Raw genomic sequence first — 18,431 nt, 5'->3', positions numbered from 1 at the left:
CCCGGGGGGGCACGCACCGAGGCGGTTGGGACGCCCGGTCCTGGCCGCGGGGGCGCGGGCGGGGGCCGGTGGGCCCGTGCCCGGCCCGGAACGCCCGTTCGCAGCGCTGCCCGCCGCGGGGTGCCGGTCCCGGGCCGCTCCCGCCCTGCGCACGCGCAGCCCGCCCGCCCCCGCCGCCCCGCCGCGGTGCATTGTGGGACACAAACAAAGTGCCCGGGCGGCGCGGCGCGCGGGAGCTCGGACCCGCCGGGATCTCTCTCCCCCCTCCCCTCCCCCCCCCGCCCCCGCCCGGTTTGCAGCGCGCGCCGCCGCGTCCACGCGCACCCACGCGCACGACCTCGCGGGGGGGGTGCACTCGCGCGCGCGCCCCCTCCCCCTCCCGCGCGGCCGCCTGAGGGGGAGGCGGCGGCGGCCTCTTCATCCTCCTCAGCCTCCCCTGCCTCCCCTCATCCTCCGCCGCATCCCGGTTCACCGTCATGGCCCAGGCGGGGCCCCGGCGCGGCCACAGATAGGGGGGCTCGGCCTCCCCGCGCACGCCCGGGCCTCCACCGACCCGCAGGTAACGGGGGAGCGCGGCCGGGCCTTGGGGGGGGGGGGCGGCCGTTGGTTCCCTTAGGGGCGGGGGGCGGGTCCGTCTCCGTCTGCCCGCCCCCCCGCGCCGTGCACGCGTGTTTCCCGTGGGGGGTGGGGGTGTGGGGGTGTGTGACCGGTGTCCCCAGGGGGTGAGGGGTGGCACTTCCTCCGCGCGCACGTGTGTGTCCCTCCGTGAGGGGCCGTGTCACCGCCGGGCGGGTTCCGCGTTCCGGGGGGGTTTGTTCTCTCCGTGCCCCCCCGTTTTCCGCGGTGTTTGCACAGACAAATGTGTAGTTTCTTTTGGGGGGGGGCAGGGGTTGTATCGTCTCTCCATCCCAGCGGGATTCCCGCTTCCTCCCTTTCCCGCTAAGGGCTGGCGGGAGGGAAACAGGGATCCCCACTGGCTGCCCCTTTGTTGTTATTTTTATTTCTATTTTTTTTTCTACGACACCCCTTTCTGCGTATTTGTCACCGTCCATCTGCCAGGGTCTGCTGCACTGCCTCTGCACCCACGTCCACGCGCGATCCTCGTTCTCATCTGCCAAGATCTGTTTCTCTGCTCCCCTTCTATGTATTTGGGGTTATTTTCCTATATACAAACATAAACACTGACAGATGCTGAGGAGGGTATAGTCTGCAGCTTGCTTGCCAAAAGCCTGTTGCCTCCCTTCGTACACACAAGACAAGGGTACTGCTGCCTTCCAGAATCCGCTGGACTTCTTTTTCTGCACACAGGTGTGCTCTATGCTTGACCACCGCAGCTTGTTAAATACATACAGCCAGAGGACTTCTACCTCTCCACCTAAAGCTGCAAAGTTTGGTGGGTTTTTTTCTTTTTCCACCCAAATAGACATGCAGATACCATCCACCAAAGCCTAAGGGACAGCTCTTCCAGCCCATCCCCTGTTTGTGCTGTGGAGCTTGTTCTGCCCATTGATGAGGGAGGGTCTGTTGCATCCTACAGATATGTATATATATATATATATATATATATATATATATATTTACACACACGCGGGTTTTCCTCCTGACTGCCTCCCCAAAGGCGGTGCGTCCTGCGCTGTGCTTGTTTGCGCACATCAGGGAAGGCACAGGCAGCGTTTCACCCGCAGCCTTGGGGATGCACACAGGTGTTTTTCCTGCACGCTTCCAGGGCACAGGTTTCCACTGTTTGTCCTTTCGTGTCCTGCAGGTTCCCACAGATGCCCAGCGGCAGGTGTTTCGGTGCCTGCCCCCAGACCGTGGTGCTTCCCTGCTGCACGTGCCAGAGAGGTCACCCTTTCTTACCCATTTCTTATCTCTTCTCGGCTGTGCTTCGTTGCTGCCTGTTACATCTTTCATCACAGGGACTTTCAATCATTTTTCTTCATGTGCCCTGCTGATATTGCAGTACGATACAGGTTAAATCTACCATGTTTCTTGCTTTGACTTTTGGTTTTTCTGTTCTGAACAGCCCACCAGAGTACAAAGAAGTAGCCTGCGTACTTCCTAGGTCTCTGCAGATCCCAAGCTGGAAACCACAGGTCGGAAATACATTCAGTTTCTCTTTTCTGGTCCTGTACGTAATTTGTCCAGCCTGGGATCTACTCTGCAGGTTTCTAGAAGTCTCTTGCTTTAGTAATTTTCCTCGTGAAGTCCTGGGTTTTCCATACCCACGTGGCGAATTTCTCAGGTTTCCCAGTTACCTGTTCACCCCGCTTTCTCTCCGTGCTTCTGCCTGATACGAGGCTTTTCCTTTACCCCTTTTCTAATTTTTGTTTTATTTATCCTTGGGGTGTCTAGCACACTTAGCTGTTATTTAAGTGGAGGTCACCCAGTCCACCCCGAGTTGATCCCCAGGTTCTAGCTGTGTGTTTTTTGTAGACAAGGTGATGTGTTGTTTATCGTGTGCGGGGCACACCCGCAGCTCTGCACTGTGGGCCTTGAGAGGTGGCACTGAGTGGGAACTGCTTCAGCTCAAGTGGGTCACAGACAGGTGTCCAGGAGGTTTTTACAGTGTTCCAAGTGCAATGTGCTTTTCTCCTGCTGGCGAGGTATCTTACGGCACCTTGGCATCTACATATAATGCAGATCCAAGGTGTGATGCACCTGGAGACCTTGCCTGGGTTGAAGTGCATCTATTTAAGGAGATGGAGCTGAACAAGTGTGAACCTGCTGGCTTAGACACAGCTCTACCAGTCTAAATTCCTCCATTGCTGTAAAACTGTTTATACCAGAAACCAGTTACAATGCTCTAAGTGTCTCTCCCCAGGGACTACTTCTGTTTAAACAGCTGTTTTTAATCCAAAACTTTAATTGGTGTGAACACTCCAAGCAGTCCCTTTCCAGGGGAAGGGAATTTCCAGCCCTACTTTAGTCTCCCCAGGTGGACGTTGCACGGATGCTGACTTGTCAGGAGGGAGGATTGCGCTCTCTTTCCCACACAGAAGGCTTTGCGCTGCTTTTGTTTACAGCGTGAGACAATTTCTCTTTTTGTGACTGTGAGGTTTGGAAGTGGGGGAGTGTCCTTATGTATTTCTTCCGCAATACGTAGGAGAAGTAGTCAGCAAGTGAAACTGAATCCTTGCATGGTTATTGCAACAGGAGGTTAATCATAAACTCTGACAACTTTTAAAAGAGGTGGGTTTGTGTTTTGGTGTCTGTAGCAAGCGTGTGCTATTAAGAGGGTCTGGTCAGCTCCTTGCTAAGAGGATCAAAAGCAAATACAGCTCTTCCCCTCTGTGTAAAACTGCACCAGTGTCCGAACATTATTTTTTATTGTATCCCCTGACTTGGTGGAAAGGGGCTTTTTATTTTTATTTCCTTCTTGTGAATGGATGTGTGATGCTGTGAGGTGAACGGTGTTTGTGTGAGTTGTCACTGATAAGGAGGTGGTCTCGGGTACTTTGTGCTTATATTGGTTGCTTCACATCTGGCGTTTCACTGGTATTGTCTATTACCTCTGGTAAACTTATTTTTCAATGGCTTTGAGAATGTTTGAGTTTCTTCTTGTGGGAAGATCTGGCGATACGTGTACCTTCGATCCTTTTAGGTGTTGTAATCCACTAGCTTAAACAAGAAGAAAGTCAAACTGTGACAAAGCAGTGATGCTCTTGTTGGCACGTGACAAGGAAGGAGATGTCTCTTGACGTAGAAGGGATTGTTTGTTGACATTCTTCTATCTCGCCTGATTATAAGTAGGTTATCCCTGCTCAAATTATGCAACTGTGCAGACAGCCAGACTTCAGAAATTCCAAATACTTCAATGTGTCGAGTGCTGACTTCTAAATTAAATGCTACGGTTGCAGAGCGCGTTCACAGTCTGTCGCTTGAAATACGACATCAATCTTGGAATCGTGTGTGGCTGAAAAGGGGCAGCAACTGAACTGCTTGTTTCTTTGAAAAAGTGTGAGGTTGCAGGAGCAGAGCTGGGTGGGAGATACACCTCTACCTGCAATAGTGTTTTGATATGGAAGTAGGTGGTTTGCAGAAAAAAATACTGAAAACATTGATTTATGTAAGTTGAAATGCCTCACTATCTTCGTGACTGCTGCTGTTGCCTTGAAAGATGCAGTTTAGAGCATATAGATCTAATTAAATCATTGTGTACTTATTGCTAAGTAAACATAGGAGTCCATTACTCTTAACTTGCCTTGGAGATCAAATTGATTCTTCTAATGGTTTCACTGGATGAAAACAAATGTCTAGTACTGCTTTATAAAAGGTGCCTAAATGAAATGGTGGTGGTGGGGAATGAACTGCAAACCCAATAAAATGGTATTTGTGCTTACGGATGGGAAGAGAGGAATTGTAACCACGCGGCATTTCATTTAATTCTTACATTCCATTTCATCAAGTTAAGGAAGTCACTTTACTGTGCATTATTTGTAGATAGCATGTTTTTAATATGTTCCAATTTAGAGCTGGGGAAGTAATTATTTGGCATGAACAGGTTGAACGATGGGATAATAAGGGCTGCAAAATGTGCGTTGAGCTCAGCATGTGGCCTGCAAGAGTGGCCAGGGGTAAATCATTAGGGGGAAGGTGGAAGAGCACGAACAGACAGGGTAATGATCGTTCCTTGGTGCATTTATTTTATTTTTATTTTTATTTTTTTCTTTTACACGCTATAGTGTCCCTGTCTATTTAGTACATCTGTTTGCAGAGGCTGTTCTGCATCACTTTTTTTTTCTTCGAGTTCTGCTATATTGTTTTGAGGTGATTTGACCACAGAGTTTATTTGCTTGCTTTACCCAAGAAGGCTCGAAAAAAGGCATTTTTTTCAGAGCATGAAGAGATGCTTTCTAATAAGGGGATATTTTGTAGCTCATCTGTGATAACATTATAAACATTTACTGTGTGTAATGTTTTAGATTCAGAAGTACAAATAAACACTGTAATTGTAGGGAGAGCTATTTTAGTGGAAATACAGTTACAGACACTGACAAAGATCTGAGTTTATAAATCTAGCCACAGATGGCATTTTGTATTTAAATGTTACCAAGAGTACTTTATGGAGAAACTGCAATTACGGTGAGTACTTGCCTAGGTTAAGTCTTCTGGAAGGTTTTGGCAGCATGAAGATGCTGAGTCCTATGGAGACACAAGAGCCCTAAAAATCACTAGTGGGTTTGGAAATAACTGTCCCTACCGTGGGACCTACTTGTCTCTTAACCCACTAGTTCTAATTTACGTGGCGTTTGGGCCCTGCAGGTCTGACAGTTCCTGCAGTTTTCTCTCAGCATCTTGTGTTTTTTTTTGTTGTTGTTTGTTTGTTTGTTTTAAAGTGGATAAATAGCCCCATTAAGAAAGACCTACTCTGAGAAGTTTCTGTGAAATGTTAGTACAGATGCTGAAGGTTTAAAAAAACCCCACAAAACTCTCCTTATCCCCAGCCCCATCCATGGATGTGGTTCTGCCAGTCGGGGTTTGGCCATACAATGGAACAAAGTTAGAAAGCCTGCATAGTTGCTGCTCACCTGATAATGTGATTTTTGGGTAAATACAAGGACTTTTAGTTTTTGGGGCCAAGAAGAACTCCTTTTAGGCATTTATCTGCATAAATGAGTCATTAGGAAAATAAAGGGCACACATAGTGCTAAAAGGCTGATGACACAACCACATTCCTGCCTTGCTTCAACTTGTTCAGGATTCTTTACAGCGGCTTCCTTTGGAAAGGTGGCTGCTTGTTTATGTGTCTGTGACACCTTGACTAGCTGGCCCTGGTCCACGCTGTCTGGATTAGCAAAGCCTTCTCGCCTCTTCAGATTGCGCACCATGTGTGACTCTCCCTTGATCTCCCTTTGCTCTTTTACACAGGTTTTTCCATGGTGTTTCTTGTCAGCACGGGCTTCCAGTGCTTCAGGTGTTAATGGGGCTAGTGTGCTTTAAAGATTTGTATTGGACTTCAGAAAAATTCATTTATTGCAGTTAACATGGATTTCACTAATGTATAATGCTTCCTTGCTAACCTGGAATAAAGATGAGACAAGGAAAGCTGTCATTTTTTTGGGCAATAAACCTGAATACTTCAAACAACAAACTGGCTGACAGGTGAGCTTTGTTCAGAACTAGTAAAAGCCAGTACTTAGCCAAATTTGGCTGTCACAAACCTGATGATTGTGATACGCAGTTACAGTCATTTGTTTCTGTAAAATCAAGAGACGTGTATGTCACTTCCAAGTGACAAAAATTAAAGCCTCGTGCACTGTAAGATGGGAGGCACAGCTTGGGGTGAGAGTGGAGGGGAGGGATTCTTCCCTTTGGGCCGCTCCTGGGGTGTAACACACCCTGTTAGGCCCTGGTTCTTAATCTTGGAGGAAATGAAGAAATAATTTGTTTTCCAAGCACCATTTTCACTGTGCCATCACTTACTGTCATCTCTGAAATTGGCCCTTTTCCGCCCCAAAACACACGGTGTGTGCCTTTGTCTCTTCAAAGATGTAGTAGGACTTGGCACTATTCTGTAAATAGTGTGTGAGGAAGCACAGATAGTTTGGTTTTGGTTTTGTTTTGCCTTTTGACTCTTTAATGAATTTAATACAGTAATGCTACCAAGAAATTCTACTAGAATTATTTTGGTATGCAGATACAAAAGTCCATGCCATTTTTCTTGACATTTCTTTCACAAAAAGGGCTTGGAGAGTTTTGGTTTTGTTACTAATTTGTGAGGTTAGTTTGAGTAGTCTTTTTGATGTATATTTTTCTTAGGCTCATGTCGATGGGCTTGCAGGACTTGTGCAAGTGAAGACTGAAGTGTTTTGGGTAGCCATGGTAAAATAAGAAAAAATAGCTCTCTGCAATTAGTTGAAACAAGAAGGTTGCTGTCGTGTGATAAGTAAAAGTACTTTATGGATATTTTTTGGCAAATTTGCAGTACTTAGAAGAATTTAATGTTCAACTTGTATTTTTTTGTTTGTTTTGTGTCGGTCATTTGTACTGCTGTTAAATACCAGAGACTCTAAAAACGAAGCCTTGCTTTTTATTATGCAGAGTGGGAAACAGCCATGTAATGGCTTGTCTGTGCTGAGAACTTTGGGAAAAAAATTTAATGTGAATTTGCATGGACCAAAAGTGTAAAGAACGTATTAAGATCACCTGAAAATTATGCATGAACACTGTCATGGAAAGAGTGGTTAAATTTGAATGTGTGCCTCAGGGATGTAACATATCAGTCTATTCAGTATAATCTAATTACGCTCTGTGGGGATTGCCTGCATGAGGATGCGAAGAGGACAAAATGAATTCACTTGTTGCTTTTACTCTAGTAAAAAAAAAGAATAAAATCAAACCCCCAAAAACCTCCCAAACCAGAGATTTGCTCATGTATGAATGGCACAGGCATCTCTAGCTTGGGCTTTCAGGGCAAATAGTGTTAAACTAGCTGTCTTATGGTTTGGTCATGTGCTATTTCAGAGCACTGGTGGAAAACAGAAATTGTAGGGCAGCGAATCTGTTGTGAAATATCTCAATGGTGAAGTCTGCGCATTAATTTTTATCATGAGGATAAATGTAACTCAGTAAATAACAAGACCTTTTTATAAGCAGTTACTGCTCATGTTGTTAAGTGAGCCTCAATTTTGAGGAAATTTGCATTTATGTGTTATAGGGAGCACTAATGTGAGATTCCTACAATGAGAAGTTCAAAGTGCTGGCGGCTGGGGAAAGTGGCGTTTATCTAGTTTGCTTGTTCAACCCTGTGAAAAGCTATATTTGGCACATAAGGTTTATACTTTGCACTGCAGCTTCAAAAAGGCAACAAGTTAAATCTGGGGCCTTTGAAGTCGTGAATGGTAACATTCTGTTCTCTGAAAGAGCTGACTTCAGATGATCACACCAAAACTTGAAAAACTCTGTCATGGTTAGGGAAAAACACGACTTGAAGGGGAGGGAAGGCTATGAAAAAAATGTGTGGAGTTTATTGTGTGTCATTAGGAATAAAGAGTAGCCAGAATATTCTGGTTGCAATCCCGAAAATCTTTGCCTGCTGTGCACCAGAATGGTGCAAAGTTACTGTGTTAAATTCTCCCCAGATAAATCTTATTTAAGAGTGCAGCTGGTTCATCAAACATCAAATTTGTTGGAGCCAGTGAACCTCAGTTATGTAGAAAGGTACAGAGTCTTTTAAGAAAATTGCATCTATCTTCTTTGTCTGTCTGTAAATGGTTTCAAGAAACATCTTGTCTTCTGGCTCTTGCGTAAAAATAGGCAGTAGTGTCAGATCAACAATTTACATACAGCATGCGCTACTGTACTGCCCTGATTATCGTAATCTCTTCTTTTAATTAGATCCTGAGATTAAAAGGTGTCTTGCTGCACTTAATGTGTGCCCTATCGGTTCTAGCTGGTGCATGTTTCGAGCTGAAACGTTGTCTGGGTAAGTCAGATGCTCTGAAAAGATCTAAGCGTAGTTTACTTTACAGACACATTAAGGAAGAAATGCACAGAGAAGAAAAACACACCAAAAATATAGATGTTGACAAACATCTGATCAAAAAACGAGGATTAAAATGGTGTGGTTGTTCTGTGGGCCTTTCCGTTAGCTGCTCAATTGAATTTAATAGTATGGAGGTCTTACTCCAAAGTCACTTTTAACTAATTAGCTTCCAGATTATAGCTCAAGTGTGTTACTAGCTCGCTATTACATAATAAATAGGTTTTAGTTTCATACTGTTGGATTTCTCGTGAATTTTGTTCTGTTCCTAGGACTCCACTTCTCAGTCATTTGTTTTTATGCATAGTGCTGACGATACATCTTAACCTTTTCGTCAGCAGTTTTTGAGCCAGTGTCTCTACGGAAACACTCGGAAGATCATTGCTAAAACAAGCCCTTATGGCACTGCACAGGTAAATTCTTTAACCTGTTATTTCAAGCAGATGAATTACTTCTCTTCATCTGGCTCCTTACCTTCCGTTTGTCTGTTCATCTTGTTTTCACCAGTAACCATATAGGTCAAGTTAGTCAAACATATTAATTAAGTCCTCATCATATGTGGGATTTCCTTTTTTCAGAAAAATACATTATCAAGTCAGTTTGACATACTTTAGCTTCAGTAAACACAGGTGGTATCCCATTTTCTGTTTGTTTTCTTAATCTTCCATCTTATTTTCTTCAGATTGTTTTCGTATAGCCAGATTTCTGCAGTTGTATACAAACACCTATAATCATGTATCTTTGTGAGATGAAAACATCCCTATATTTTTAAATAACCAGAGCTCCTGCACTAAATATTTGAGAGACAAAACTAACAGAGTGTTAATGTTGCCAAGCTTTCTGGCAGGTGTGTACCACAAAGTGAGACCATCTCTGAACAGTCCTGCCCCTTCTCCTGGTACACTAGCAGCTTTTCCTTGAGAACTAAAATATCAGTTTGCATGTTTGTAATCACGGCAGTGTCTAATGGAAACATTTTTAGATTGATTGACTTCTAATGACAGGAGTGGTAACATGTTTTACACACCTACAATGTGATGTTTAATCTCCAGGTTTTATCTAGGGGAGGAGTTGTAGCTATGCTTTCATCTTCTTGCTGTATTAATCCAGCACACTCAGTGCCTACGTACGGAGCTCTGCGTTGGGTGTCAGTGCTTCCCAAGCTTTTTTGGTTACAAGCCGTTGTCACATCTCAGCTTCTTCATGGCTATTTACAGTGCTGTGCAGACTGATTTTTGTTGCCCAGAAGCCAATGGGAATGGGTTAAATTTCACTGTGTATGACTTGAGTTCCAGCTCTGTGACACTTCCTCAGTTAATCATTTCCTGATATATCTATGTATGGGTTATTTGCTATAGAGCTGCCTCATGGCAGCTATGAATTCATCAGCTTCAGAGACCAAAACTCTGATTTGTCTCTCATTTGCCTGCGACATAAGTGGTGTGCAGTTCCTGCAACAGAAATTGAAAAGAAAGGTTTACAGTCGGATTAAATTCTCTTGCCAATCTGAGATCAGTCAGAAGAAAGCCTTTCAGGCCACTTCCTGTAGGCCACAAATGTGGGATAATGGACAAGAATAAATCCAGAAGTGTCACTTTCATGAGGAAATGGCAAACCAGAGCTGTACAAGAGCTTGCTGCAAGTGTGTGGCTGCTGAAGTTAATGAATGTGGCCTTGGCATCTGTCATCTATTATGGTCAGGCAGATGACTTCTTAATTCTGCCAGATGTTGGGGTTGGAAAAATTCCTTTCTGAGTTCCAGGACATACTTGGGGGTTTCAAACAGATACAGTGTGCAAAAGACATGCTGGAAGATATGTCGGCCCAAAGTGGTAAGTTCTGTGTCTTGTTCTGTCCCATCACGGACAAGTTTTCGAAGGTTTTTGGAGGCACTGTTGTCAATGGATGTGGCTTGGTTTGGGTGCTTGCGTTTCCATCCTCTGCTGGGTGCGGGGCTCAAATGTGGGCTCCTCTGGCCTGTAATATAAACCTTGTTCCTATCAGCCCTCGCCCGGGCTCTCTTTATCTAATATCTCCTGCCACGCTGTCAGAACCTGACTGCTGCATTTTTACATCCGGCTTCTTCATTTCCATGCAAATGACTCATTGGGAAAACAAAACAAAAATCCCGAAGACATGTTGCTTTTCACATTATGTGTAGGAACAGCAACTCCTGAAAATTAGTGGTTGTTTAATTAATGGTTTACAGCCTTTTCTTTGTTATGACCTCCTGATCCAAGAACAACAGCTCTATGTGTTTTGTGTTGGTTTTAATATTGTAAAATAAAAGTAGTAGACGTGCTGCCCTCTTTTTCACTACAGCAGATGTTGTTTTTTTCATGTATCCAGCAAACATCCTGCTTTTATCTGCTGAGGCAGTCTTGGAGCATGAGGAAGACTTGGGTCTTCTCGCTCTGGAGTCTGTACACTTTTTAAACTTTATAGTTTAGAATGAGCACAACAAGACATTTAGAACTAAGCAAATGTTTCTTAGTTATTCGTGGTCTGTATTGCTCTAACAGCAGGTAATGTGCTGTTTGTGTTTAATATCCACGGTAAAAAAAGAATAAAATTCTGCAAACCCAAGGAGGAACTAGAACCTGTGCTGTGGTACAGTCCGTCTTCTGGCGAATGAAGTCGAAATCAAGTAACAGGAATGTGCAGAAGTGGATTGCGAGAGCAGTGTCTTTCCCCATCCAGCCCCGCAGAGGAGATTTGGTAATGCACTGTTACCAAGTTCTCTTAACAAAATACTTTGGCTTCTCTCACAGGCCCCTTCAGTTGTGTTCTGATCAGCTCTGAGTCAAGACAGCTGTGTTAAGTGGACGCGTTTCTCGCCCAGCGTGCCAGGAGGGCCCTGGCAGCCGAGGGACGCGCTGCTGGAGTTTTCGGAGAGTGCTGGCTAGGAGCACGCTCTGTGCGGTCCAGATTTCACCCACTTCAAGGTGATGAGTGAGGATGACAAAACGAATTTGGTGAGCAGGCCACAGGCTTGTTATGACAAAAGTTGAGGAGAGAGAAGATAATTTTTGTAACTATTTTAAGGAATTTGCACAGAAATGGGGGCTCCTTCATGAGCCTCATACCTTGTGCCTATCCGTTTCCTCACCACTGAATAAACCTCATGTCCCAGCATCTGGACAGCTTGAGTTTGGTGCATTCAGCAGAAATATTGATTTGACCAAAGTTTACACCTTGACGCTAATAACAGTTAAAACTCAAAGCCAGAATACGTGAATCTTTTGCTATCTGTTGTATGGGAACACACTTCAAGAAGTCAATCTAATTAACTTTAAAAAAAAAGACAACAAGTAAGGCACAGTTGCCAAAAACAGAGAGTTTCAAATGATAAGTTGCAGGGGTGGTAAGTGGCTGGGAGACGTGTCAGCTCCCTCTAAATTCAACGCTCAGTTGAAGTTCCAGGCATGCAAACCAGTCTAAGATTGTCAGTACTCTTTGTGAGCGGAAAGAAATCTGTTGTTACTGCAAAAATTGCACCTTGAACTTTCCCTTAAAATGTATATGTAAATGCTTTCTAATTTTATCCTTTCCAGAAGTATTCTGTTGCAGCTGACCTACCATCTCAATTTACAATAAAACCATTTTGTAGAATAAATTGCTGGTTTTGGCACCCCACTACTTGTCTCAATGCTTTCGGCAGCTCTTGAGGATTAAAATGCACGTACCAGATTTGCGTCACACAAATTCACTTTTCCATCATCTGAGTCATTCTTTTCCTATCCACGTTAAAGACTAATGTTTTCAATAGCAATGATAATGTGAGTCAGTGCTGGAACTGCTATCTAGGACTTTACTGTGCCCTCACACGTATTTTTTCATGGCATGTTACAGTTACAATTTTTCTATTATTATAGGGTTTAATTTTGGGGAAACGAGATATGTTAGGAATACGAAACGGGTATTTCATGGACACTGGGCCTTCCTTGGTGCTGAGTAATTATTTTGGAGGAGGAACTGTTGGATGCCTTTTCTCCTTTGCCTATAAATGCTATTCCTGGTCTGTTGGAGAACTTCCAGTGTGGGAATAATGTGTGTTTTTGCACCTGCCTCTTTTCCCTGTGCTGCAGAGCTTTACCTTGGTTGGTACCAAGCAAGGAAAGTTATCGTGGACCTGGCACAGCTCGGAATTTCCAAATGTACAGATCTTTTCAGCAGCCTTTTGTGAAGAGTTGTAGCCTCGGTGCTTTTGTTTTGTAAACCTCAGCACCGGAGAGGAACTTAGCTAAGATTAAAGGGAGCTTATTGTCACAAAATCTAAACACTTAAAGGCCTGGGTGCACAGAGTTCAGCTTTCATCTGAAAATTATGTAGGCTGTTTACACAGGCCTGGAACAATTAGCGTTATTTGTGTGCACTTACACATTTGAACCATAGCTGCTTCGTGGTAGTGTTTGAATTCACCTCTGTGAAACTCAACTCCAGTTCTGAAATACTACCTGCCACCCTTCTGCAGTAGCTTCTGGTGGTTTGAACCTAAAATGTAGAAGATCCTCTTGGAAAGTCTCTTTGCCAGGAATTTTTCAGAGGAAGAACTGGCTGCTTGTGAAGCAATTTGCCACTGTAGCATCATTGGAAAGTGCTCTTGCAAAAAGAAAAATTAAGTGGTGAACATAGGTACAAGCTTGTGCATGAATACAAATAAGCTAAGAAATTTCTTTTCATGAGCGGCAGTAGTGGCAGATGGAGTCAATGGCCTCAAAAGCTCTGGCATGTGAACTTGTCTAATGTGGTTGTGCCAAAGCCCTAAGTTTTACAAAATAAAGGGCCTTATCAATTGCAGTACTTTTGGAGGAAAAGCACAACACACTCTTTTAAATGCCTTCTACTGTGAGAGGGAATATTACTGCTAACAATAAGTAGATGCGTTATAGTATTTCAAGTATTCATCTTACTGGGTGAAATTGTTCTACATTAAAGCTCCCAAGTGGACTTCTCCAGAGTTACTTATCTCGTAGACAGAAGCTTCCCCAGAGAACTGTCCAAGAACAAAAGCCCCCCATAAACCCTTTCAAGCAGAAAATGCCTGAAAATTGTCCTCTACTGTCAAGCTGGGAGGAAATGAACATAGGAGCAATTTCAGTGTTTCGGGGTGTTTCCCTGGGAGTGGTTTGGAGAATACAAGTCTGATTCCCGAACTGAGAGACAGAAGCTCAGGTCAGCCCCAGAACCGAATGTTCGTGTGTTTTTTTGCAGGGTATAATATTGCCTCAGCCTCCATTTATAGACGGCAGCCCGGCATCTATTTCAGGTTTTACCAGAACGGTGTTTGTGAAGTAGCTGACTGAACACTGGCTCCTTTGTGCACTTGCAGTTTGCAGTCCGCTGTCCTAGAGGGAACCGAAGTTTTGTATCTGGATGGTTCATTTCCCTGCTCCGCTCACCCGCTGCAGCCAAAGGTTACAGGTTTGCATTCCGCAAATTCCAGCACACCGAAGTGAATACTGCACAGCGACGCAGTTTTGAGGACAGAAACCTTGTGTTTGCCTTCTCTTTTTCATATGTACCCTCAGGCTTGGCAGCGATGGGCTGAGTTCAAACTAGGTTTACTGACCTGACTTAAAATACAGTTTTAAACCGAGTTTAGAAAGTGCTGTTGATTCGTTTGAGACAAGAAATGTTTGGCAGTTCCAGCCAGCAGTTTTGTCAAGATTTATAGTGGGAGATAGTCCCTTTTATTAGGCCAGCTGGTGTTGGAGGAAACAGATGTGTGTTTAGATACACAAGTGTTTCGGGTCTGAAATAGAAGTAGCAAACTTGCAGCTAAGTACACAGTAAGAGTAGTTGTTGTAATTCAATTATAAACTTAATTATACTAACCAGTTAGTTTGAGGGAGCAGGGAATGCTGGTACCTGTGTAGTACAGCGAGATGCTGATAGAGATAAGGTGTTTTTTTTCCTTTATCTCACAACAGCCAGTTATTATCTGTCGAAGGAGCAGTTAGAGATGAGGTGTGTTGTCAAAGTTATCAGGCTAATATTTCTGCTAAGGGTGTAGCTGCACATCATTCCTACTTAGTCACTTGAGGACTTTCCAGGTCACACAAATTTTCCTCACAGAAGATTTTTCTGTGTCTGGGCTGCTGTTGCTGTTCATGGGATGGTGCCCAAGAAGTGGTGTGGGTTAAAAATAAATTTCCTTAAAGATAACCGTAGCAATCTGATTTACACCATGGCCTCACACGCATTCAGTTTATGGTCTTGAATAATTCCTGAAAGCAGCACCCTATACCTTATGGTCTAAAGACTGCTGTCATGGGCTAATACTCAGTAATAAGACGTGACAAAGTGTCGTTTTGAAATGGTGATGACTTGAGGTGAAGTTGTAACGTTGCAGCCCTTTACTCTCTTTTGTCACTGCGATTAGTGAAACCATAAAAGTGCCCCATGCCACTAAAAGATTAACAAGGAGAATTGAACCATTTTATAAGGTGGCCGAGCTTTAGCGTGCTCCTCTTTTCATGTGGAAAGCATTTTCATATTGTTTAAATTACCTTCTACAAATATTTTATGTTTTTACTACCTCATTAACTGTAAAGAACTGATAATGTTCCCCCTCCTCAGCTGACCCTTTTTGATTTTTCTGAAAATAGCATATATATGTGTACATCATTTGTCCATGCTGAAGCCTGTGTAGGAACCACTTGTTTGAACGGTGGTGTCGGCGCAGTGAGGGGGAAAATCATTTTACAGAAGTGACTAAACAGAGCAATATCCCACATTCACAGCAGGCACACTGCTCCTGTAATAAATGTAAATCAATTTATTGCACATCACCAGCTTCCGTTGTTTTATTTTACATTCTGTAACCGGATCAAGGTCAAGGAAGCAAAAGATGAAAGGAGAAGGGGAAAGGAAGCCAGAAGAGGGGAGAGGCGGATGGAAGGGGGGAGCAGGACGAGGGGTGGTTCAGAGCAGGGTTTGAAGGAGGTGAGCAGCTCTCGGAGACTGGAGAGCTGACCATTGCTCGTTCAGATGAACAGAGGGAAAATGGCTTAGTCTTCTGGGCATAGAAAAATTGGGAGTATCGCTTGCTTAGATTTTTCTCCCTGTTTACAATTATATATTGGTACTAGTTCTAAATACCAGATATACTGTTGACAGTCCTTGCAAATATATTATTCTTTTTGTAGCCAGTGGCTGAACTGAAGTGCTTCTGGAGTTCTGATGTGCCAAGGAATTGCTGCAGCGACTGGGAATTGAGAGGGAAGGGTATCCCAAGGCCATTTTAGAATAGTGCTGTTACAAGATTTTGCTGTAGTGTTTTGGTCTGAGATCAATTAAATATGCTTTTCATTTGATTCATGCTAGAGAACAAGCAGTCTGGATCTTCAGAAGCCTCTTGAGGTCGATATGTTTTCTTTCACTGAAGGGAGTGTTTTGCTTGTGCTTAACTTCTTCCTCTGCAGTAGCGTGAAATTTTGTTTTAAATCCAAATGGCCCTTATAGTTTCACTCAGACTTTATATATACTGTTAAGTGTTAGTTAATCCGTTCTCTCAAATAGATATTTTTCCTCTGTCTGAAAGGGTTTGCAATATCAAAAGTGAAATCGTAGGAACAAGACGAAGCCAAGTGTAAATTGTCTGTAGGATAAGGTGGGCTCTGACGGCTGCCATTGAAATATGTGCTAAGACTGGTGAGATTTGTGGTAAGCTGTTCCAAACTTGCGGTGCTCTTTGTATCTGTGAAGCTCCACATGAGCCATTTGCAAGCCTGGTGTTTTTTTGCATACGTGTAAGGCAAAGGAGAAGGATGATGTGAAGAAGCGGACTGACTCCTGAAAATAATCAGAGCCAATTATGATGTTAATGTTGAACCACGAACATTACCGAGATGGTATTTCTATATCATGTTAATTGTGTGAGTCATGTGGAACACAGAAGACTTTTCATGGAAGCTTGCACAAAAAACATGCATTTGCTCCCACACATAGGAAAGAATTAGTCCCCAAGAAGGCAGTTTTTTATTTTTCAGAAGTTACCCTCCTTGTATTATTTATCACAGCTATAAAATCAATTTGCGTGTATTTGATTTAAACTTTCCTTTGAGGTTTATAATGCAGTGTGTTTTTGATGGAATTTTCAATAACTCTTCATCCTAGTCCAAAAGTATTTATTAAAAGCAGCTTTAGGCAATCGGTACCTGCAGTACAGCAGCAAAGCAGAGCTATTGGCAACTGTTACTTTATGTTTACTAGCTTGAGCTCTGTCCTCTGAAAGTTCATGCCGTACTTTCTCTGAAGCTTTTCTGGTATTAAATACCTTCTCTGGGAGATTTGCTTGTGCCTGCACTCTTGTAAGTGGACCCAAGCTAATGTCTTTTCCACTTAAAAGAAACATTTGACAAAGGCTGTCAGGTTTAAGAACCATGAGCGATGATTTCCTGAACCCAGAAAATAAAAACACAGGTTTCATACACAGATGATAGTTTCAAAAGCACTTTCTTTTTAGTATTGCAGACATTTGTTTTCCTCTAAACTGTGTTAGGAATTCGTTTTGAGTGGGCAGCAGCAGAAACGTGGAAGATGATGCTAGAGATAGACTCTAAATAATTTGATCTGCGTTTTTGAAAATTGCAAGTAGGTAATTGCATTTCTGTAGAGTTAGTCCATTGCACAGTCTGCATCGTAGAAAAACCTGACCCTAGGGAATTCGGTTGAATTTTCTTCGTATGGAGCCTTATGACCATGAAGTGGCTTTACTTTTGCTTTGAGAGATGAAAATGACAGTTTTCCTCTTTGTTTTAGGATACCTGTGATCTCTCGTATGTGGAAAGAACGCTAGCAGAAAGGTGAAAAGATGGGTGTTAAAACATTCACTCATAATTCCCCTGCGCACAGTCAGGAGATGCTGGGAAAGCTGAACATGCTCCGCAACGATGGACATTTTTGTGATATCACCATCCGCGTCCAGGACAAAATCTTCAGGGCGCACAAGGTGGTTTTGGCAGCCTGCAGCGACTTCTTCCGTTCCAAACTTGTTGGCCAAGCCGAAGACGAGAGCAAGAGCGTGTTGGACCTACACCATGTGACAGTGACGGGTTTTATACCTCTTCTGGAATACGCTTACACAGCAACACTATCTATTAACACAGAAAACATTATTGATGTGTTGGCTGCAGCCAGCTACATGCAGATGTTTAGCGTTGCTAGCACGTGCTCAGAATTCATGAAGTCCAGCATTTTGTGGAATACGCCCAACAGCCAGCAAGAGAAGGTGCTGGATGCGGGACAGGAGAACAGCGCAAACTGCAATTTTACTTCTCGGGACGGCAGCCTTTCTCCAGTCTCTTCTGAGTGCAGCGTGGTGGAAAGAACCATTCCCGTTTGCCGAGAGTCACGAAGAAAGCGCAAAAGCTACATAGTCATGTCTCCCGAGAGCCCCGTTAAGTGTAACACACAAACAAGTTCCCCCCAAGTGCTGAATCCTTCAACTTCTTACCCAGAGTCCAGAAATCAGCCCGTGGACTCGTCCTTAGCTTTTCCGTGGACTTTTCCTTTTGGGATTGATCGAAGGCTTCAGTCTGAGAAGGTGAAGCAGGCGGAGAACTCTAGGACTTTGGAAATGCCTGGGCCCTCCGAGTCCAACAGAAGAATTGCGGATTACGTGACGTGTGAGAGCACAAAAGCCAGTTCCCCCCTTGTGATCGAAGAAGATGTGCGTGTCAAAGTGGAAAGGTTAAGCGACGAGGAGGTTCACGAGGAAGTATCGCAGCCTGTTAGCGCATCCCAGAGCTCGCTGAGCGATCAGCAGACGGTCCCAGGCAGCGAGCAAGTGCAGGAAGATCTCCTGATCAGCCCACAGTCATCCTCGATAGGTAGGATATATGTATAAATAGACATGTGTGCAGTGGGGATTTTATTGGACAAAATCTTCATGTTTCTTCATGCTTTACTTTTGTGAAACTGCCTTTTTTGCCTGTTTTAT

General features: G+C 43.8%; 1 protein-coding gene across 4 annotated transcripts in view; it reads left to right on the top strand.

Moving 5' to 3' along the window:
• Window positions 1–208: 208 nt before the first annotated feature.
• The window catches only part of ZBTB44 (zinc finger and BTB domain containing 44), a 36,706-nt gene continuing 18,483 nt past the window's right edge, over window positions 209–18,431 (top strand). For 3 of the 4 annotated variants that reach the window (XM_082070188.1, XM_082070186.1, XM_082070189.1), the window contains exons 1-2: window positions 209–559; window positions 17,252–18,321. In XM_082070188.1, coding sequence (XP_081926314.1) covers window positions 17,304–18,321 — 1,018 coding nt within the window. In that variant the 5' untranslated portion in view covers window positions 209–559; window positions 17,252–17,303. Of the gene's footprint in view, window positions 560–2,026; window positions 2,097–17,251; window positions 18,322–18,431 lie in introns of all 4 variants that reach the window. The other variant, XM_082070187.1, reaches the window with a different exon arrangement.

The sequence above is a fragment of the Streptopelia decaocto genome, assembly GCF_964273445.1.
Source record: "Streptopelia decaocto genome assembly, chromosome: 21".
NCBI lineage: Eukaryota > Metazoa > Chordata > Aves > Columbiformes > Columbidae > Streptopelia > Streptopelia decaocto.
Note: the sequence above shows the minus strand (reverse complement) of the source record. Positions and strands in the feature narration are given on the sequence as shown.